The sequence below is a fragment of the Melopsittacus undulatus genome, chromosome Z (genome assembly GCF_012275295.1).
Source record: "Melopsittacus undulatus isolate bMelUnd1 chromosome Z, bMelUnd1.mat.Z, whole genome shotgun sequence".
NCBI lineage: Eukaryota > Metazoa > Chordata > Aves > Psittaciformes > Psittaculidae > Melopsittacus > Melopsittacus undulatus.
In genome coordinates, this window is record NC_047557.1 from 14,284,820 (window position 1) to 14,307,453 (window position 22,634).

A 22,634-nucleotide genomic window follows, 5' to 3' on the forward strand; every position below is an offset into this window, starting at 1 on the left:
TGTTGGAATTTTAATTACTTTAAGACAATCCTGTCTTAAAATAATAAAATAACAAGAATTTGCCTCTTGTCAACCACCAGGCAAAGAAAAAGACAGATATTAGACTCTGCTTTAGTATGGCAGGGTAGAAAATCTCTCACACAACTTGACTCAATCATTCCCTGATAATTTGATTTATACTACAGCTTTGTAATAAAACTTACATTTTCCTTCTCCATTCCTGCACAGGACCTTGGTGTCATCTGTACTTTCTATAATTTCAAGAGATTCCCCCGGTTTAACTTGTAAATCTCTAGATCCCCATCTTCTCTGGGGCAAATCCTGGACTACTGTGGTAGAGTATATAACTTTAATTTCACCTTCAAACTGCAAAAGTAAAATAAAAAGATGCTGATTAAAAATTATGATCATGCATTTCTTAGACCAATATATTCCCACTTATTAGTTAATTTTCGAAAATAAGACAAAAGATTGTTTATGCTGTGTAGCATGTGCCCACGCTTGCATTTGGACTTATAAATACTCAGATAACTATTTTTACAAATACCAATACTTTACATTTGAAGGCAAAATAATTGATTACTGGCAAATTAAGGAATGCAAATTAGAAGAGACAATACAGATATTTTAGTATTTATATTTTGTGTGAATAAAACTTACTTTAAACTTTTTTCTGAACTTTTTCTCTTCTCTTTCCGTATTTTTAAACTTTTGTACATCTTTTTCATCTGATTTGTATTTTCCAAGCGTTGCTGATTTTGATGAACTAAAGTAAGAGTTTACAAATAAAAAATAAATTAACAATACATCTGAGGTATTAACAAACTTTTAGTGAAAATGCATTTGCCTTCAGGTGTGTTTCAGATTTTTTTGATGCTTTACAAAGCTAATATGGATAATGCAATACAGATTTGATTTCAAAAGAAATAAAAAGTTGGGGTTGTCTTTCTTAGTATTCTCTTTTAGTGAGTTCTGATTTTAATATATCTATCACATAAGTAAATATGGAAAATTATTTGACACTTCTAGCTGCTACAGCAATAAAAACTTTAAATCTACCAAAAATAGTTTAGGTAGATTATAGCCATCACTTTAGAATCTCCAGGCAAGGAGCAAATTTTGTGAAGCCTACCTTCTGTTTGTATCTTTGGATAATAGCCTGAATAACACATGTCTCACTGTGGAGGCTGCTGGAACCTCATGGCCTTTCATACAGTAGCTGTGTTAGTTCTATGCACCCATAGAAGACCTTGCTACACAAGGGGATCTGCATTAACATGACCCATTTCAAGTTCAGTTGTTTTTTTCCACATTCCCAATACTGTTGACTTATGCCAGTGAGCATGGAAGGGTTTTGTGCCCTAACTGCTGGTGCCATACATGGGAGTTCAAAGTCTGACCCTACTTTTTGATCCTTCCTGATCTCTTTAGGAGTTGCAGATGACAGTTTCACTGATAATGAATGTATGCCTGTGTGTGAGCTAACCTAGATGTAGCGTAGGAGGTCTATGTAATTTCCTTTGTATACAGAGTTCAAAGAGCTATCTCTGTTTTAATGCCTCCAGACTAGATTATTGAAGTGCACACTTTAGCTCCACCTGAGCGGAGTTAATACAACAGAATATGACATGTTGCAGTCATCTTCATAGATGCATCTGTACTCATAACACATCTGTGCTCCAGAGATGGCCATAACTTCCTGATACAGGGATAGAAGTTCTCCAAGCTGAACTTTACACTGCTATATGTGTTTCATACCTTTAACAGCACACTGCCAGATTTTCTCTTAAAACATTGCAGCAGCTGGAATCAAGTACTTAGCGTATCAGTCCGCTAATTCTGATAGGAAAAGAAGTACATGCAGAAAATCTACAACAGGGTACTGTTAGGCCATGCATTCATTTCTGCCTTTTGTCCATCAGGGACTAAATTTGTTGAAATTCAATGCATGCTTATTTTTTCTGTAGTCTAATTATCATTTCACTCTGAAATGGAAGCAGGGAATATTCAACTTCCATTGTCAACAGCAGAATCATGAGAACTAAACACCAAATAAAGCATACATTAGTAGCAATGTGCCTGTAGTAAATACTTTGAAAATGTTTTTCAGTGTATTACAGATTTCTAATCAGGGGAGAGATTTCCATTTTCTTTTGCTTGAGGTCAGGCAGGGGAGGAGAGAAGTCTGAAGAATCTACATCGTCATAAACATCGTTGTCTCCACAATCTGAAACAAAAGTTTTTGAAAGAATGGAAAATCATTTTGCAATCCTTGAGTAGTGAATAAATTGTGTTACAATCTGTGGCACTGTAGCCATTTACTCTCTATAGTAACTGTGGCTTCTCTGTTTTGCACAATATACTCTAAAAAACATACACCAGCTAACCTTTTCAGAAGACTCTTTATTAATAATAACAGGTATTCACTGATATTTTAATCTTTTGATGCTGAGACAAGTTTTAGCACATGTTGGCTAATTTAATAGCCTTTAATCTTCATTTTAATGAGTCTGTTTCCCACCGTATTGCATGAAAGTATATTTTTGGAGTTTGATTTTAATGTACACACAGGCACTTCTTTAGCACTGCGGTCAATGCAGCATTACTTAGCAGTGGATATAAGTCACATGTATGTTAGGGTTTAGAATCTCTTGCAATGCCAAAGCAGTGAAAAGAAATCTTACCCAAGAATATACTTTGAATCACATTCAACATATTTGTAGAGAGGAAGCAATTGTTCAACTCACCAAATCAATGGCTAGAAAAATCACAGTGAGAAATATATGATTTAGAACTCAGTTCTAGAAAAACACTCAAAAATTGTAAGAACTTGCTTTTCATCTCAAGGCTGAGCTCATATTTGCAAGTATATATTCTCTCACAAAGACACTGTGATAAAAATAGCAACAAGCATAACTTTTTACTTTTGAAGTCTTGTATTAAGTACTTCTTTCCAAAACTAACTGTTCATATTAATGTCAAATAAAACAAAATAGTGTAATCTCACATAGAAAAATCACAGCTTCTTAAAAAAAATACATTAAATTGTTTTCCAGAAAGCTTGCAATGTGTATGTATCTCTTTGTTTATAGACAAATCTGTCACAATATATGAAGTTTGTTTGCTGGAACTGGGTAAGCAATGGGAAATCCTGTTTCCTTCCTTGAATGTATTTTTGTGACCAGCATAATACAGAGTAATGTATACAGAAAAAAAACCAAACCCAAAAACAAAAAACCAAACCCCCAAAAAAATCTGCAAAAAGACAAAACAAAACAAAAAGTTTGGGAATAAATATGGAGATTGAACGATAGGCTGTTAATTACCTTTTCCAAACTGCTTTGTTGAAGGAGGCATGCTGTAAAAAAAAGGTGCTCATTAAGTATTTATATCACATTAATAGACTCTTGCATCATTTAAGTAATTTAAAAAACTTTCAACAAGGGCTCCAAGTAATCTCCAGACATTTTGAAGCCCTGCTGACACCAGCAATACTTGTGGACTAAACGGATTTTTGCCATTAAATCAAAGGAAAATGGTTCAGAACTGAATGAGAGAAGATGGTGGTAAAACCAGAAGTGGCTTATCTAACCTGTAGGCAAGATGGGTAAAAGACAATCTTTGCATTATTCTGTTGAACACCGTATTCTTAAAACTTGGACTTGCACTAGGTTTGCCAGTTTGTCTCAGATACATTGTATTGGTGAGCAAAGTACCTTTAAACTGAGGATACAGCAAACTTACATCACCAGAGTGGCACAAAGATGATGCATTATTTTGGCACTGTTCACCAGAAAAAAAAAAGGGCAATTTTAATTACCAGACTTATGCAACAAATGCAGCTTATTAAGCAAATAGCTATATTATAGAAGTGAAAAGAAAGGAGGTCAGTGGTTTTGCAGAAAAGTGTCATCCTGAGTTGCAATTGATGCATGATTCATTAGGCTGCTGTAAGAACATGTTAGTAGCATGTGATCAATTTTTTTTTTTAATTAGTTAATGTGCACTGTGATTTCCTGGCAGACGCTTACAACAAATTTCCATTATCTTCTGCCACATTGACTTTGGTTGGTTTTTCTCGTACACTTTTCTTTTTGTCATCTTTGACTTTTAGCCTCTTCAAGATTCCCCAGGACCAGATACCATTCTTATCTTCATCCTGCGATACAGACCTTTGGAGCATGGATGCAATTATCACAATGCAAAATGTAACATTCATTTTAAAAGGCCCAGTTTAAATTCTTCATTGATGCACATTATTCTCAGTAATGGCAACAATGTCTATACCACAGGGGAGGACTCCTATCTCAATGCTAAACACTAAAATGCTGAACTGTAAATATATATATCATTTGTAGATATTGAGATTATTTGTAGGTTTAGATGTTAACCTAGTGGCTTACTGTTTTCATGTTGTTACGCTGAAAGCTAGCATTTTACTTTGTTGTTCTCATTTCAGAGCTGTTCTGTCTAGTTGGGAATTTGTGGACTTTCATGACTGCAGCTGCTTTTGCTGGCATATCAAAATTAATTACAAAACAAAACCACTACAAAAGACCAAAGAGCCCTTTTCTTTGCTTCATGAACCCATCCTGATATATATCCAGATATATATATATCGCTGATCATTCTAATACTTGCTAATTATTATTCATAATTTAAAAATACTAAAAACTGAAATGAAACCACTCTGCTAAAGAAGCAAAATGATATAAAAACATACCTGGTTGCAGCATCTTCATCATTAATCCCATCATAAATGTCTTTATCAGAAGGAGGAGGTGGGAACATACCTTTAACAGATCAAACATGAATTAATGTATTATATTAAATGCTGTTGAATAAGGTATTCACTACTGGCCTCTTTAGTATGTCAGGTGTGTGTGTGACTTGTTTAGTATCCTTATAAATGGAATCTTTTTGTAAACCAGTACAGCCCATTTATTAAAACAGTGATTGAGGCTTACGCCAGATAGGAGTGCAGTTTGCAGCATATAAATGTGGTATTGCCAATCACAACAGCATGAATACTGAAAACAAATTCATTTACACTATATTCCATGAAGTTCTAAATGGCTAATTTTGTCCCAGTCCTTATGATGACTGATGGCTTTTACCTTTTCGTGTGTGATGGAAGTGGTGATGGAAGATGTCAGATGAACACTTTCAACAACTGACATCTTGTGCTCACCCACAGAAGAAAGAGGCAAATGCAGTGTAAGCTCCCCATTTTGGTCTCTGGTGGTTTTTTTTGGTCTTCAGACCTTTCAGCCCCACCTCCTTCAGTGCAGGGTTAGCTCATCTTCCATGTCCAGTTCTACCCTCTGGCCAGATTAATCACCGAAACCTGTACTTAGCTGGCAGCGACTTCATTCAGCACTGCCAGGGGATGCTTCTGCCATGACTCGTATCTAAACTCTATGCTGAGAAGATGAGCTGTGCTCTTGTGATCAACAGAGAATCCTCCGAAAATACATGTGATACCAAATGGGAAACTGTTTGAAGGTGCATTCTTGACAGTGTGAAACAGCTGCAGTCATACCAGTTAGGACTCCAGAGTATCAGTGAAACTGAAGTTCCACTTAACTCTGTCAGCAAAATTCAGCTTTAATTGGCAGTAATACTGGCTATTTCAGAACTAAATTTCTCCTGCACAAAAGCTCTTGCTCATATTAATATTTTGCCAATTATGTATGTGCTGTTTTGTGGGACGATTTACCTTCACAAAAAGAAATTAGTTTTGTCATCTTCTGGCATGCTTCTGATTCACAGTATCTGAATCAGACCAAGTTCACACAGGTGGAAAGAAAGTTAATTTAGCCACTATACTTCCTTGTTTGTTGCCTGTTAGCTAATGTTTAGCATGGTTATGGATAATTACTGTCTTATTTGGAAAATGCAGATTTGAAGGCAAGCGGTATGCAGAAACAATTCCTCCTCAAAAGTAGAACTTACTTCCAGATCCACTTTGTCCAGCACTGCTACTGGAAAAGCAAGTGAGAGACATTTTAGAGAAAAACAGTCATCCTTTGGAAAACGAAAAAAACCCTGATCACCCACCACTTCTCAGCATTTTGGCTTTGGTACTCATCTACATTGCCAGTTGAGCACTACAGGTTCTTCACTGGAAGCTCAGGCATGCTCGTGTGTTCTATATGGACAACAACTAAATGTGCCAGTTCTTTTTTCTCTCTCTGTTTTCACAACATGCACACCAGTTCCTTACAGTCAAATATGCTAGCTGTATTCTCATAATGCTAAAGAAAAGGTGCCATCTAATTCATAAGTAAACTAGCTCTTAGATGAGGAAATATTAAGTAGGTTCAGGTAAAGCAGGAAAAAATACGTTCTTTTTCTTGGAAATAATTATTTACAAATCAGGAAAGGGTATTATAAAATCTCATTCACAGTAAATCAAAGGAGAATGAGAGACAATGATACCATGTTTAGTTAATGTAAAAGACTTTAGTTAATGTAAAAGTATTTTATAAGTAAATCTGTGAAGCAAATTCTCTATTTTCATAAATCAAAGCAGACATTTCAAGCAAATGAAGGTGTGCATTTTCATATGAGCAGAACATTTGGTCCTAATTGTTAGTAATTTTTAGCAACTATTATCAATTTCCAATAAAGTGTCATTTTCAAGAAAATGCAAATTGATGTCTACAGCTATAGTGATTTAATATAATTAGAACGTATTTTATATTCTTGTTGCTGTCTTCAAACTAAAGTACAAAATAGAACTTAGGATCATAAGATATTCCATGTTGGAAAGGATCTCAGGAACTCATGAAGTCAAACTTGATGGGGATAAAAATATAATTTGACTGAACACTAGAGAGTGCATCCATATTATTTAGAATAATCCCTTATAAGGGGATTTTCTTGAGAGGAAATGTTAAACAAATAAACTTAATGCTCAACTAGCTTTCGTTGGGTGATGCTTTACCTCTCACTCCATGTTTCTAACATTTCAAGGATTCCATATTAACCCAGTATTCCAACAGTAATTGAAAAAAACTGGTAGTTAAACAGTAGCTGAGATTATTTCCAGGTCAGAGCCTTTCTCAAACTTTTACATATTTTGTTGAACTCTTGTGCCAAGAAATCCTAAAATACAACAGCCTTAGTAGTCACTAGAAGTATTTTGGAATATTAACAATACTATTTGATCAATAGGCTTTTTTTAGGATGGCATTCTTACAGTGCTTTCAAAACATGCTGATGTATGTCAGACCTTCCAACAACTCATGCTTGTGAACTGAACAGAATGCTATTCATCATTAGAGAAGATAAAAATGGCAAAATACATCTTAAAGGATGTAATGAATCTGAGCCATTCATTCATCCTTCCAAGTTCCTTACACTGTTATTTTAGTGTATAACAGTGTGAATATTCTTGTTTGCTTTTGGATTCAATAAATTTTCTAAATTCCTTGCATTGGGGTGGTTAATTGTAATGCTTGCCATAGTGAAACTGGTTGGCCGAAGATACTTCTGCAATGAAGTACCTAATGCTCAGTTTTTCCTAAAACTTGGAACAACTAAAGCAACACTTCTGGCTAGGTTGCAATGCCATGAGACCAATGTGCAGGGAGGAAAACTGATACTGAACAACCTGGGAAAATATCAGATGCAAAACTATATTGGCTGTTGAAAGAATGCCAGCCTAAAGTTGGATCTGATTTGTAATCCTGCATGTTTTGCACTTTATTCTGTTTTAGACTGCTTGGCTGTAGGTCCTCTTCCAATAGTATGGGTTTCTTCTGAGTATGAGTGGTTATAGATGCTGGATTCCAGTATCCATCCTTGTTCCTCTGACTAAATCAGTCTGAATAGCTGTTACAAGTTTCTTACATAAATGGCTGTTCTTTTGTAACAAGAGTCTGTTGTAAACCTTCCCCTGTTTAGGCTGACTGGGGCAAATCATTGGTTCCTTTTCACTCATTCCTTATACATACTTGCTAATACTGTCCTGCTCTCCAACATCATCGTAAACTTCTTGGTCACTCTCTGGACATTTCACAGAAGATCTGGTAGACTGTTGTTGCTTTCTTTTTAAAGAATCATAATCAATCTCCACCATGGTTGTTTTAATGTATCCATCTAAATGAATGAAAACATGTAATTATGCAGAGGTAGTGGTAAATGGATGTGCATTTAACAGAAGGTTCAGAATCAGTGGTTGTATTGTTCTATATGATCTTTGAAAACTTTCAAAGCAATGTCTCTTTCCAAGTAGCCTCAGCTTGGGTCTCCATCTGTCTACACAAATACAAATCTCAGACCTGTCTCAAATCTACACCCAAACCCTGCTCAGCTGGTGTCAAATTAACTTCACCTTTATTTTTTTCTCAGGTACAGCAGAAGAATATCCTGTGCAAATTCCAGGAATGACTGGGCAAGCTCCCTTTCTTACCTAACCTTGGTATCACTGCAGTGTCATGGAGTGTTTTAGGGCAGTCGATGACATAAAGATTCTGACAGGGCATTAGGAGGGAGACACACTTTGCACTGATTTTGCTTCAGGTTGGTAGGCATGCTGAAGCTGTATTGCTATCCTCTTGTGCCTGTATTTTTTTGTAAGAAAAGTCTTGTTATATCCCTGGGTGCCATGGATCACGAGAAACTTACAGCAGAGCAGTTGGCCTGGAACTGGGAACTCTGTCTATGTTAAGAGGAATTTTAGACAAGTGTACTGCCTGTATAGAAGAGAGCATGAATGGATTTTTCTGAATGTGAAAAAATGTTTCTGTATTTCCTGAAAATGGAAAATCCTCCCCCTCCACTGCTTCTGAGTGAACCCAGTTTTTACTGTGTTTCTCCCCAGATCTTTAACTTATTTTTTTTCTTTTATTTAAATGTTCAGAACTGATTTTCCTCTGTTGTTTGGTCTTCTTCACAGACCATTACTGGCATCTGGTGAAACAAATTTGGCTGTACCACTGACACTTGTCACTGGGAAGCCCTGTGCAGCTTGTGTTTGCTGATGAAAGAATTGGTTTATGAAAAGTAAATTAATTAAAGATGTATTAATAAATTGACTGCACATGCTCAAGAGAATACCTTTCTTCCAGCCCTCACCAACCTTTGTTTTGCTGTGTACAAAGTGATTCATGCAAAAGACTTATTAATGAAACTTCAAAGTAGCACAGAAGAGCTGATATTGGAACTTGCCTCTTGAGATTATCTTGGCCAATCCCCCTGCCCAAGCAGGATCTGTTAAAGCAGGTTGCTCAGGACTCTGTCCCATCAGGTTTTGGAGATCTCTGCATATAGAGGCTCTACCATCTCTTTTGGCAACCTGCTCCCTTGCTTGGTCACCCTGACAGTAAAAAAGTTTCCTGATGTTCACACAGAATTTCACATGTTTCAGTCTGTGCCTCTTGCGTCTGTCAATTCTCTTGGGACAACAGAAGGATCCTGGCTCCATGTTCTTTATACCCTCCCATCAGATATTTATGAACAATTATAATATCTGCCCCTGAGCTTTCCCTTCACCAGGCTGAACAGTCCTGGCTTTTTTTAGCTTCTCTTTGTGTAAGACATACTCCAGTTCCTTAATTTTTTTTTTTTTTTTTTACATCCAGCACTACAAAGTACTCAGCTGGTATTGTTCATTTCTACATGTGTGATCTGTCTTACTGAACTATCATTTTAGTATCTTTAAAAATCAAGGAAGTGCTTTAATAGTTTTCATTTTCATTCAAAAGCTCAGTCTTCTAATGTCTTTGCTATAACCCAGGAGCCAGATCATAAACTCCTTATCATGCTCATAGGTCCACTTATGATGTTTATGCTATTAGAGACAGATCTTGGATTTCAGACAAAGTAAAATCTGTAAATCAGTAAGGAATAGGAACAAGACAAAGAGAGCAGTGCTCTATACTCTCCACTCTATTTTAGGAACACCTATGATATTTTTAATACACAGACATGAAAAAATGTGATCCTTGTTATTTGCGTGATACTATTTGAAGGTTGACATGGAATTACCTCTCAATAGGTCCATGAAGATCCAAACATATTTTTCCTAATTTATTCTAGTGTCTGTAGATGTTACATTATCTTCTAAAATAACTTCTTACTATGAACTATGCCTAGCATGCCAGCTAAGGACAGGAGGATGAGTTGTGGGAATTATTTACTTTGGTGGCCAATGACTCAGCCTTGGTAAGTCTACTCCTTGGTGTAATGCTTACGTGTTTGCTCTATTACAGTAAAAACACTCAGGAACACAGGGAAGAAACAGAACTCACAACATCCTTTTATCCTGCCCAGCCACTTTCCTTCTGGGTTGTCCGTGAGGCGAATTATTTCAATCTCATCCCCCTGTTTGACAGTCAGCTCATTCTTCCCTCCCTTGTGGTCAGCACAAGCTCGTGCCTGATGAAGGACTTGGATGGGTCCTGTTAACTGCAGAAAAGGAGCAACAGAAGAAATTGCAGATGTGGAAAACTTAAGTTCTTTCCAAAACATTCAGACAAAAGAGAAAATAATTGTAATAAAATCATAGAATCATAGAATAATTAGGGTTGGAAAGGACCTTAAGATCATCTAGTTCCAACCCCCCTGCCATGGGCAGGGACACCTCACACTAAACCATGTCACCCAAGGTTCTGTCCAACCTGGACTTGAACACTGCCAGGGATGAATCATTCACAACCTCCCTGGGCAAACCATGCCAGTGCCTCACCAGCCTTACAGTACAGAACTTCTTCCATATATCCAATCTAAAATACTGATTATTTACTTCATTAACATTTAAAATCATCTAGGCAAATAAGCAGAAAGGCATGTCTCCTGTCCCCAGCTACCCAGTTGAAATTAATAATCATTAATGAAAAGAGGGATATGGCATAGCAGTAGAGCAGCTGAAGAAGTGACTGGCAAGATCACAGAAATACAAAGTCTAAACCCAACAGAGTAACAACCTATGGAGCCTTTTACATGTTCACAAAATACACACATATTTCATTCCAGTGGTCAGCTCCATGTAGCTCCAGCAGAACTATTCATAGAATCATAGAATTGTTCAGGTTGGAAAAGACCCTTAAAATCGTTGAGTCTAAGTGTTAAACTAGCAGTGACAGGTCCACCACTAAACCACGTCCCAAAGTGCCACATGTACATCCCTTTAAAGTACCCACAGAGATGGTGACTCCACCACTTCCCTGGACAGCCTATTCCAGTACTAGACAACCATTTCTGTGAAGAATTTTTTCCTAATGTGAGTCAACATATCAGTAGTAAATGAATTAAGTCAGGAACGAGCAGACTTTTGTGGGGTCTTAAAACAAATAGCTTTGTTTTTTCAGATAGAAAAGTAAGAGCTTCTAAAGAGCAAAAGAGTAAGGATTAACCAGAGTTTAGTAATCTCTGTGGCAGTGGTCTGAACAGGGATCTAAAAATATAAAAAATTACACAACTCACAAGCAAACAAAAAAACAACAATCAATCACTTGTTACTTGAGGCAAGAGTGGTTGTAGAGAGCATTAAGTGCCCCCCTCAGCTTCCAGACTAAATATCCCCAGTTCCCTTAGCTGTTTGTCATCAGACTTGTACTCCAGACCCTTCACCAGCGTCTCTGCCATTTTCTGGACCTGCTCCAGCACCTCAATGTCTCTCTAGTGAGGGGGTCAAACCGCGATTTCAGGTACAGCCTCACTAGTGCCCAGTGCAAGGGAATGATCACTGCCCTGGCCCTGTTGCCACACTGTTGCTGATACAAATAGTATGACTAAATGTGCATTAACATAAATATGTCTACCATATAATGTCCTATGCTTACAATTCTGGTCTGTAAATGATCCTACAAGTACAACAGATGATCACAATGTCTACTGGAATTCAGGATTCTCTTTGTGAAATCTTTAGTACATGTTATGAAGAAACCATTTTGGATTTAGTATCTGTGGCTTTAAAATATATGTGATTTTGCAGAGGCTAGCGGCCTTCGACAATTACAGACTAGCTGAGGAAGTGAAGAAATGTGAAAAAAAATATACACTAAAATGCGTCTGTCTGCATTTAAGAATAACAACATACCTTAGCGGCTGCAAGACAGCAATCTGCAGTCTGAAAGCATTTTGTGCACTAATACCTCCACTCCACAGGAGTGAATTGAAAAATAGACTTGGGACCTGCCAAACACCAGCTAACCCGCTGTTATTAACTATTACTATTTTCCTTCAGTATTTGCTCCTCAGCTCATGGCAGTCTCTCCACAGCAGACCAAGGCTATGATATGAGAGAAGCCTCATCGTTTTACTGTGTATAGAGAGAGCATAATATGAAGAAAAACAAAGCTTCCCACTATGTACAATGATGCTGAAAGCAGTACAGTGCAGCACAGTGAACAGGCATTAGTCAACAGAGGATGACTGGCAGGTTTGTAGACTGTGGTAGCATGCTGCCCCAGCTAAATAAAAATGATACAAACCAGAAAGAACTGTCTCATTATTAGCCCCTAGCTGGATGCCCCTTTAGGTCCCTTTAGACCAAGGAAAGGGTAATGTACTGTAGTATAATGCTGAAATTTCTCAAGGACTGGATACAGTTGTATTTGACCCAGCGAAGCAAAACCGATTAAGTATGTGTGATCCAATTTCCACTTTTATTAACGACTATGGTATTAGTGGTGTAAATGCTTTTTAAACAGAAAGGTGAAAAGAAATTCAAGACTTTTTTTACATAAAAAGAATGTGAGAAGGTAGTTTAATGAAAATTGTATAAGCACTGAAACTGACTTTGCCCTCAGTACAGAGCCCGAACTCAAACATATGCCAAACATAAAAAGGTAATTTAAACCTTTATTCAGAATTCATCCAGGTGCTTGAATTACCTATCATAACAAATGGTTTGTTTCTAGCTGAAAAGTGTATTTTGAACTTGACAATGTTAAACAATACTTCTTATATGTTTTTGGTTAGATTACAAAACAGAAAACTTACTTTGAACTTCTTCCTTATTTCCTGCTCTTTCTTTTCTTTTTCCTTTTGTTCCTTCTTCTCTTGGTCCATTCTTCTCTTTTCTTCCTTGTCCCACTTCTCTTTTTCCCTTGATGATCTGAAAATGCATTGCCAGAATTGAATGTAACTGTGAAACAAATCTCACTAAAGCCACCATTTCCAAGGTTACCAAAGAACTGTATGTGGTGGAAAAAGACTGACACCAAAGCTACATATTCCAAACCCTAGTCTGGATGCAACAGATAGCATAAGCAGCCCTTTATTTTATATTACAAATAAAATTTAAAGTGGCTGTCCTTAAGAGGACAATATACCAGAGAAGTTTATCTGGAGGTAAAAATCTGGCTCTATGTGCATATCTAAACATTTCTGAGCTAATTTTTGAAATCAAGCTTGGAAATTGGTAGCTGTCTGGGTGCTGTAGCACTGACTGCAGCTGTTAAATATTTACTCAGGCCATCAGTGGTTGATGCAGCCTGAAATGGAGCCTGAGCTACCACTGGACTGCAGTTTTAAACCTAATTGCCTTCTACATGAAGACAGTCAGTCTTCTGCACCAGATCACAAATATGCCTATCACACCAGGGTACACTGCCTTCTCTGCCTCATGTACTGGATGGTACTGAGATCTAGGACCTGGGATGTAATTAGGACTATAGCTACAGCTCTGCCGTTTGGTGTCAATGGTTTCATTGGAAGAGCTGTGCTTTACAGACCCTATGGAACTGACTGAGTGTGGCTACCTCCTTTTCCTTTTTTGGTACTTTAACTAAACTACAATGCTTAAATTATACTAATAAAAAAAGACTGAAAAAGGGGTTACTTGCTTTGGTTATGCAGTTTTAAAATTATCTGTTTTCAGGGGGAATTAAGTTTTTGCTGAAAGCCATTCTACATCTTCAACAAGGAACTTTAGACTGTTACTGATTCAAAGGGAATTAACTTTTCTTTGGCTATTGTCATACAGTGAATCCCATACATTTAGACATTAGCAGGACAAGAGAATTCTCAAAGGAAGGGACTAAATGGCAGCAGAATAGGTCGAATTCATATTCTGTCTCGGTACCTATCCTAGAGGACTCAGCCCATGTGTAAATTGTAAATCCAGCCTTTCATATGAGTTCTAAGAACATTTACCAAGAATGCAAGAAAAACAACCACAACAAAAGCTCTGTCTGGGACCATAGTACCTAGGGGCTGAGCTTATTTTTTCTCCTAGGCTATAATTCTGAACAGTGATTCAGACATGTTCCTTAGATCAGAAATCAGACTTTTGTTATCTTGAGCATAGTAATCACATGATTTTATTGCAGGAGTTTTTCCAGTCCAGGGCATAGCAGATCTAAGTAGAAAAGAACCTGAGAATAACTGAACTTTCTCTAGGCAAAATGAATGAATGCAGCAATGCCTGGCAAGGACTACAGTGGGATCACTCTTTTGTGCAGGTGAAATAACTTTGTTAGCAAGCTTTTAATGATAAAGATACAATAGGTTCTAGAGTTTAAAATTACTACCTGATGTCATTTATGTCTTCATACATCTCACCATCACTTTCTTGGCCCTGTAAGAAAAATTCAGTTTTCAATGGAAAGACATGAGGAAACTGGACCTGCTAGGTAAGCTTCATAAAAACATAAAAACATATATAAAAACACTTCCAGCAAAATGAAAAGACAAACAAGTTTAACCATCTCAAACCAAGTTACTATATTATTCAAACCCTTTGTTCGTTTTTTCTACCTCTGTTTTTATGATACTGCATGTATGAAGTGCTGATTATAACCATACAAGCACATTACTTAATCCAAAGTGGATGTTTCAAGCGCAGTGTTAGTCCTGGAAAGCCTTTATCTGTGTTGATTATTGCACTGTCATGACGAAGGTACTAGGGTTAGCAGTAGTTAAACTGGAAAAGTAGGGATCTACATGGGACTCAGATGAAGGTCTCAGAGACTGTTTTAGTCCTAATACATCTAATATGTCTACTTAAAGACACCAATACAAACCTGTGCTGAACTGAAACAAGTGGTGCATTACTAGAATAAAACAATGTTGTGGTTTAAGCTGTTCTTGTTTCTGGAAATTTTTAGTGAAACAAAATATTAGTGGAAATAGAAGGGGTGATTTTGCTTTTTAAAAATCAATTTCTGGTGTCTAGCCAGCTCTCATAATTAGTTCCAGTTTTCTCCACTTAACTGGTTTTATTTCTGTACTTCACAATAAGTAAGTGTTTCTACAATTGACTGCCAATATACTGGATTCATTCAGCAATTAGTTTTCTAATGTGTTGAAAGGATTTTACTAAATTTGTAAGTTTGTGCTAAAAGGATAGGTTTGTTATGGATGATAACACTTACCCCCTCTGTGTTTTGATGACCTATATGACAAAAAATGAAAACAGGGTGTTTATATTTTTGATATACAGAAAATAATTAATTCTAGCATTAAGTATTTACAAATTGCTAGTAATACCAGTGATATTAAGTAGAAATATGTGCAGGCTTCTGGCTTTTAATAAGGGTATGAATGCAAAAAATCAGTTTTTTTTCAGTTTGCTTTTGTAAACAGTGTAAACTAGAAATATCTACAAAATAGCATATTTCACCATGTATTTTTAAAAGTGGATTTTTTTAAAAGATTCTTTAGTGACAATGATGAACTTACCTATGCTATTTGTTTACAAAAATATCTATTTATGCAAGGAAATAGTTGTTAAAAGTCTAATAAATCCAAATAGACCTCAAAGAACTTGCTTGCACCAGACCCACAGCTGGACATGGAGGCTAAGGCTTTTCTGCTGAGCTGATCTCTATCCTGAGCTGCAGGAGAAGAAACTGTGAATTTCCTCCTTCCTCCTTACTCTGCTGGCAGTTAGGTGAGAAAAGAGCTTGGGCTCAATTTCAGCTCCACAGCTCACATCCCTGTATGGCAGGGATGGCTAGCACACTAAATGATGCACACTGTGCCTGGCACAAACCAAGTCTTCCAGAGGAGAGATAAGAAGGCAGATTGAAATTCTTTGTATCACAATCTGCTTCTCCGGCTGCTCCTGGTACAACATAGTGACTCACTGCCTTTTATTGAAGGCAGACCACAAAGAGACATTAAAAGCACAGTCAACAATTTATTTATTTTTTTTTAATCAAGTATAAAACAATGCCTGTTTCACCAGAGCACACTTCAACTCTGGAAGAGCAGCATTCCTTTTGGTTTAGATTTAAAAATGTGGTAATTTATAGTCCCAGCATACTTCCAACTGAATAAAGGGGGGATATTTAAGGCAGTTCCTGAGAGTCTGTCATATTAATTATAGAACAGTTAGTGATATGAGACAACTAACTTCAAGGGTAAAACTGCAGAAACGGCATAATTAGTAACACAAGTCACTCACAAACACAATTTCCTTTTGCTTATCTTATAAATACAGTATGCTTACAGCTTCTTGCAGCTGCCGTTAATTAAAATGTATGCATCTTACCCTGTGAAACAAATTCAACATCATCATAATTTTCTTCATTTTCTGGACTTCTGTAAATATGAAAAAGTGGACATGTGAAACCTATGAAGATCGCATTTTCAAGCACCATTGTTCTGGTGGTTTTTTCAGCTATTTTATACAATGGGTGGACAGACTGTTGAGCCTTGTATGCTACTTAAGTACCCAGGAGACTCACTAGTTGTTCTTCTTAACTGCAACTTTCTTTGTTTTTTCCCCACATGGGGACACCTAGATTCTGAGTATAAAAGGAGAAAATGAGCCAAAGGCACTCTATGGAGAAAAACTTACCTATGCTATTTGTTTACAAATGAAAATTGCAAGAAAAAATATAATAGGCAGATGGGCTGACAAAATGCAAAGAATCTTTTGGGCTTTTTAACCATCTTCACAGGTGTAGGCTTCTTACACAATCCATAAGCAGAATGCCAGACTTTTGCTTCTTGTTAAATACAGCTCTAAAATATGCTCCTTGACTTGCAGAGCTTAAAGTCTGAACAAGGCATAAGAGAAACAGTGGTATAAGGTTAGGCCAGGTAAAAGTCTCTGATGCTGCTAGATTTAAAAGTGCTGTCAAACTGAGAGAAGCAAGAATTGAGAATGTAACTAATAATAATATCAGGGACTTTTAACTTTAAAATACCTTATGTTAGTTGAAAGAAAATTAGAGCTGACAGCCATCAACAAAGAAATGTAATCAAAGAAAGGACTTGAAAGCAGAATTTGATGTTTTAAAATTGGCCTGATGGAGAAAGCAACCAAGACAGGGTGAAAGGAGCAGTGTTGGCATCCAGACACACTTTTTCAGCAGAAGGGAGGGTCCAAAGGGCACACAGGAACAGGAGAGTGGAAGGACAATCTGGAAGTAAATTTTCCAGTTTCCTGAAGACAAAGAGGTCACACTTGGATCCCAAGCACTTGGCAAGGAGGGTGTCTGGGGAGCTGCAGCAGGGGCTGCTGAGAGGTGGCCAGTGCTCCAGCTGCTGATGGAGTGATAGCAGTTCCACAGGACTGCCCTGACAGGGCCAGGGGAATGGCTCCACAGCCCTGATCACAGCAGCAGTGATGGGCTGATGTTGTCACACCATCCATACCAAAATACAGTATTTGTGCTAATACACACCTCTCTAATGCCTAATACATTCCCCCTGTTGTCTGTTTCCTGCTATTTGCCATAACCACTGGCCAGAGAGAAGGTCATTTTTCAGGCTCAGCTTGTTTCTGGTCAGTTTTGACACTAGGTTGAAGTGGGTTTAGCTCCTCATCACTGCGAGGTTCCCATTTTGTATGCAGCTCTTTGAGGAAGGATCTAGAAAAGAGCCTTGTATGTGACAGAGGCTTTTCAGTGTTATCACAGCAGGCCACAGCCCAGCCCCAGGTACAGTTTCACAACCAGCACTGAGCTCAGTATCTCTGGCTTGCAAAGCTGTTTCCTGGGGTATCAACTGATAGACCTGACCCTCCTGGTCCTCTTTCCCCAGAATAAGGCAGGCGAAAGCTTTAGTTATTGATACAAATGATTTTCTACCAGTATATGCAGCCCTTGAACTGTTCTGGTGTAATGAACCCAGAGGAATGTTCATTCCCTCCCTCCTCCTTTTACCAACAAGGCAGAAAAAAGTGGTTTTATAGATAAGTGGTTTTATAGATAAGACAATGGAATAGATGGAGGGTTCAATCTAATCAAACCTAATTCCAAACAGGCCAGGGACAGGGTAGGACAAGGAAAGTGGTGTGGGACATCACTGCCACAGAATCTGGGACACCTGCAACTTTAATCTGCTACTGCATGAACAAAGTAATAGAAAAAGGTGAGAAAAGAAAGACCTTTGGGTTTATGTTCACTTACATTGTTTCAAAGCTGGGCTTGATGTTTCTGGGAGGCAGGGTAGGAGCTGCTTGGGCCTGCAGAGATGGGTGAGAGGCTGATGGAGGAGGTGACAACTGCATAGCAGGGTGTGGTGGAGGTACAGGCAGGGAAAGTGCTGCTGAGGGAGGGTCTATCTGTTTCAAACCTTCATTTCTAGGGTCTGAAAATAAGCAGGACAGTCTGAATTTATCAAGCAAACAACTGAGGAAGGTACGTCACTGTTTACATGAAACATTAGGATGCAATATCAGTACTGCACACACCCCAAAGCAAACACATTTTGTTGAGTTCACTTTAATATATTTGGTGCCTTATCTTGCCAGAGAGACTCTGCCAAGAAGGATGTGTAGAAGACCTTGAAGCTTTTTTGCCAAGATATGAATAAGACACAAAAATATCAGTTCATCCAATATTTAAGCTCTTTGTCTTAAAATTGAATTATCATTAGATTTTACAAATTACTTAAAAAGATCAGCTGCAGGTGAGCAGATCATCATGTGAGCACTGATGCAGTCTTGCTGGAGTTTACCTTGCTCAGATACAGAGTTTCAAGGGAAGGGATGAGGGATGAAAAGATATTTTGTCACTGATAAAGAGGTATAATAGTCTCTGTACATCTTGAAATATATTTGTAAACTAAGTTGTAAAAGGCTGGACTTAATTTCCTAGCCCATACCAGAAAGGTGGTAGCTTGAGAAGCTGCACAGGAACTACACAAACAGGTACAGCCTAACAAACATGATGATGCAGTGCACCAGACACAGACACCATAATACATAAGTGGATGCACTGAATTCATGCTCCATGTTCAACTGTAATAACCCCTGCCTTGGGAGTTCACAATGAGAGAAGTTATTCAACACAACCAAATGATATCACTGTTTGGATGCCATGATGCTATGAAAAGTAGAGTTTTCTTTCAAGTATCATGAGTGTATTTAAAGGTACTCAGAAAGAATTGTCCCTAGCTGTACAGAGGGAAGGCCAGCAAAATTTAAGAAGAGGAGAGAAGAAGGAAAAAGAAAATTCACCGTTCAGTTAAACTGATTGAAACTGAAAAGAACCCCTTGCTTTCTGGAGATTTTCTTCAATTTCACACCTGTATAGTGAAAAAAAAATCTGCTCAAGAAAAATAAACTTTCACTTCTTTTTTAGAAAAAAGTGGTTTGAACACGAACAGTAGCAAATATTTAGTAAGACTGAAAGTTACAGAAACTACTGAAAGAGCTCTCTTTAGCTCTTTAGGAGTCTAAAAATCTGCCCTTGAGAGAAGGAGAAGGGGAATCAACAAATATTTGAAGGACATATCATGCATCACATGGAAATCAAAGTGAAATTACAATGCCTTAACCATTATTCTGTTTACCAACAAAGAACTCAAAAAATTTTGGATATGCTGGGCTTTGGATATGCTTGGAGTAACTTGTCAACATGTATGTCAGCAGCACTGCATTTGAAATCTGCTAAATTCCTCCGTTACTTAAACGGCAGAATACTGAATGTTCCAATGGTGCTGATGACACTGGTGAATTCTTTGGTTCTTTTGTTAAGGAACAGTCATCTTACAAAAGCAGACCTTTACATTTTAAAGTATGGAAAGATTAAAGTTGCACAGTATCACATATATTTTTATTCACACATCTTTCAATAATTTTATTCAAAAGCATAATCTAAAAGTCAAGTAAAATAATCACGGGGGAGGCTACTGCAGGGTTAATGTGTACCAGTTGGAGAGAGTCCATAAGAGAAAAGTGAGAAAGGTTAGAGACCTAGAAAACATTGATTTCTAGATACATTGAACAAATGGTGTTTTTTTAGGGGAATATGATAAGACTGAGGGAAAACAAAATTAATACCCAAGTCTCTGGCAAAGAAGAAAGGGAAATGTTTTTTCTTAATTTCTGTGATGGAGGAGGCAAGAAGTAATGTGCTTAAAGGCCAGCAACATTTGTTAGGAGTCACTTTCTAATACTGAAAGTGGAATTTCCATGGCTTGAAGGTTCATGTTGAAGAAGTAGAAAAAACTTATGGCATGATGAAGTTCTAGTACACATATAGATGGACACCAAACAGTTTCTTATGTCCCTTGCAATTCAAAGATGACATCTGCTGTTTCTTTTCATATATTTTAGAAGACATCACATGTAAAATACTTGCCTTATATTGAATCCAACAACTAGAGATCTACTAAAATACAATTTTGGCTAAAACTTGTTTTCCAGCAAGATGTCGCTCTTGTTTGAAAATGCGAGAAGGAATATACTACTACAGAGTTTGGTTGAGTACACTCACAGTTAAAATCTATATTTTACTGTTTCCCAAGCTCATCAGGTTTCAGGTTCTATTACTTTTATTTCTACCTTTGCTTACTAGATTGAAAGTCTTTTTATAACCACTGTTTTCTACTCATAAAGCACTGATACCACTGAACTTAATGTCTTAGATTTTGGTTTGATAACTTTAAAGATCCAAAGTTTTTAGCCTCTTCTCAAGGCATTTCCTTCCTTTCCCCTTCCCCCCCCCCCCCCATCTACCAATTAATTTGTAGCTATTTCTGTAATCTCTTCAACTTTGCCAACATTGTAAAAAATCTGGCACTGGAATTCTACACAGCAAACACTTGTCTGCCACATGCAGTGATGAATATTACAAGCCATTCTTAATCTGGCCATATCTCTATTGATTGCATCTAGGGCATTTCAGTATTTTCCCCAATTGTTATCCCACTTCCTGTTTTGGAAGTGCAGATACCTGAATATCAAACTAAGGCCCATTAGCAAAATCTTTTATTCAAAATCTTTGTTACTATATGAAGAATCCTTAAGGGTAAATCTCTAAGAATTTAGAATTTAGGATTACAGGCTGATAATAATTATGCATTAAACTTTCCTGTGACATCATTGTCCTTACTAATTTGTAGAGTTGTTTAGAACATACAGATTTGTTTCCAAGACATTACACAACTCTTTGCAGGTATGGTTTACATTTCTTCATTCTACATGTGTACTTTGAGTAAAGACAAATTTTGTCTTAATGAGCTAAGATTACACATGATTTTCCTGGCTATATCTGACTCTCTGAGGACTTTGTGTTCCCATTTAACTCTTCATAGTCTTTATTTACCAGCTATAATGTCTAACTGTTCTAAGATCCCTGATAAAAATGAGTAACACTAGCAATCTAAACATGTATCTGCAAATGAATTCTTCTAAGCAGATTCTAATGAAAAAAAGAAGCCAGAAAGTTGTGCTTTGTTTTGTTTTATTTTTTCATTTTGTTTTGAAGACATGTTATTTGGTATTAATTATATTGTCAAATTTCTATGTTTTAACAGGGTCATGTTTCCCTAATACAGTGTTATGTATATGCATGACATGCATAAATGCGTTATGTCTTCATACACCATTACTTTATTGTAACTGTTTTTTAGGCTTAAGGTAAAAAGTCCAAGTCTCTGTGCATAATACCTCTTTCATCTGATGTCTCTTGGGAGCCAAATTCAGGCAATAGGAAATTATGCCAGGAAAGGACATCACATGCATTTTAGATTAATTACTTATTTTTAAGGATAAGGGCTAAACAAGCTGTCCTTTTTAATTTATATACACTGCTAGAATCTAACCATAACTGAATGAACATCATATTAATGTAAACAATGCTTTTTTATTTTTTAACTATTAGAACTGACTCTTCACTGCCTTTAGAGTTGTAATTGCCTACACTTATGACTGAGACTGATGTGGGTGTAAAATGCTTTAATTCTCGTACTGAAAATAATGGGATGAGTTACATTTAGTATGAAAGGCGACATTTAGTGTGAAAAACTCTTATAATCAGGCCCACGGAGCCAAAGATATCAAAATGTTTCAGTAGTGTTTTATTTCCTGTTTTAACGGAGCATTTCAGTTTGACACCAGTTCCACCTTTTTGTGTATGCTTGGTACACTAGGGACATGGAAAGGCTCTGTGTGGGTAGAGGAACTGAAGTCAGCTCTGGACACTCAGAACAAGAAAACAAATTGAAACTACATTCTGGCTTCACATGCTGAGAAAGTTGGGGCTGTTCAGCCTGGAGAAGAGAAGGCTGCGTGGAGATCTCATAGCAGCCTTCCAGTATTTGAAGGGGGCTTACAGGGTTGCTGGTGAGGGACTATTCATTAGGGACTGTAGTGGCAGGACAAGGGGTAATGGGTTCAGACTTATACAGGGGAAGTTTAGATTGGATACAACGAAGAAATTCTTTACTGTTAGGATGGTGAGGTACTGGAATGGGTTGCACAGGGAGGTTGTGAATGC

General features: G+C 37.2%; 1 protein-coding gene across 3 annotated transcripts in view; it reads right to left on the minus strand.

Annotated features, from left to right (window-relative positions):
* FYB1 (FYN binding protein 1) overlaps positions 1-22,634 on the minus strand; it is a 48,827-nt gene that overhangs the window by 8,774 nt on the left and 17,419 nt on the right. Inside the window, exons 3-16 of one of the 3 annotated variants that reach the window (XM_031051666.2) lie at positions 18,318-18,498; positions 16,451-16,500; positions 15,330-15,349; positions 14,487-14,533; positions 12,955-13,069; positions 10,260-10,416; positions 7,962-8,106; positions 5,956-5,981; positions 4,724-4,793; positions 4,032-4,172; positions 3,327-3,358; positions 2,119-2,227; positions 661-766; positions 204-366 (exon numbers count right to left, since the gene is read on the minus strand). In XM_031051666.2, coding sequence (XP_030907526.2) covers positions 204-366; positions 661-766; positions 2,119-2,227; positions 3,327-3,358; positions 4,032-4,172; positions 4,724-4,793; positions 5,956-5,981; positions 7,962-8,106; positions 10,260-10,416; positions 12,955-13,069; positions 14,487-14,533; positions 15,330-15,349; positions 16,451-16,500; positions 18,318-18,498 — 1,362 coding nt within the window. Of the gene's footprint in view, positions 1-203; positions 367-660; positions 767-2,118; positions 2,228-3,326; positions 3,359-4,031; positions 4,173-4,723; positions 4,794-5,955; positions 5,985-7,961; positions 8,107-10,259; positions 10,417-12,954; positions 13,070-14,486; positions 14,534-15,329; positions 15,350-16,450; positions 16,501-18,317; positions 18,499-22,634 lie in introns of all 3 variants that reach the window. The other 2 variants (XM_031051665.2, XM_031051667.2) reach the window with 2 other exon arrangements.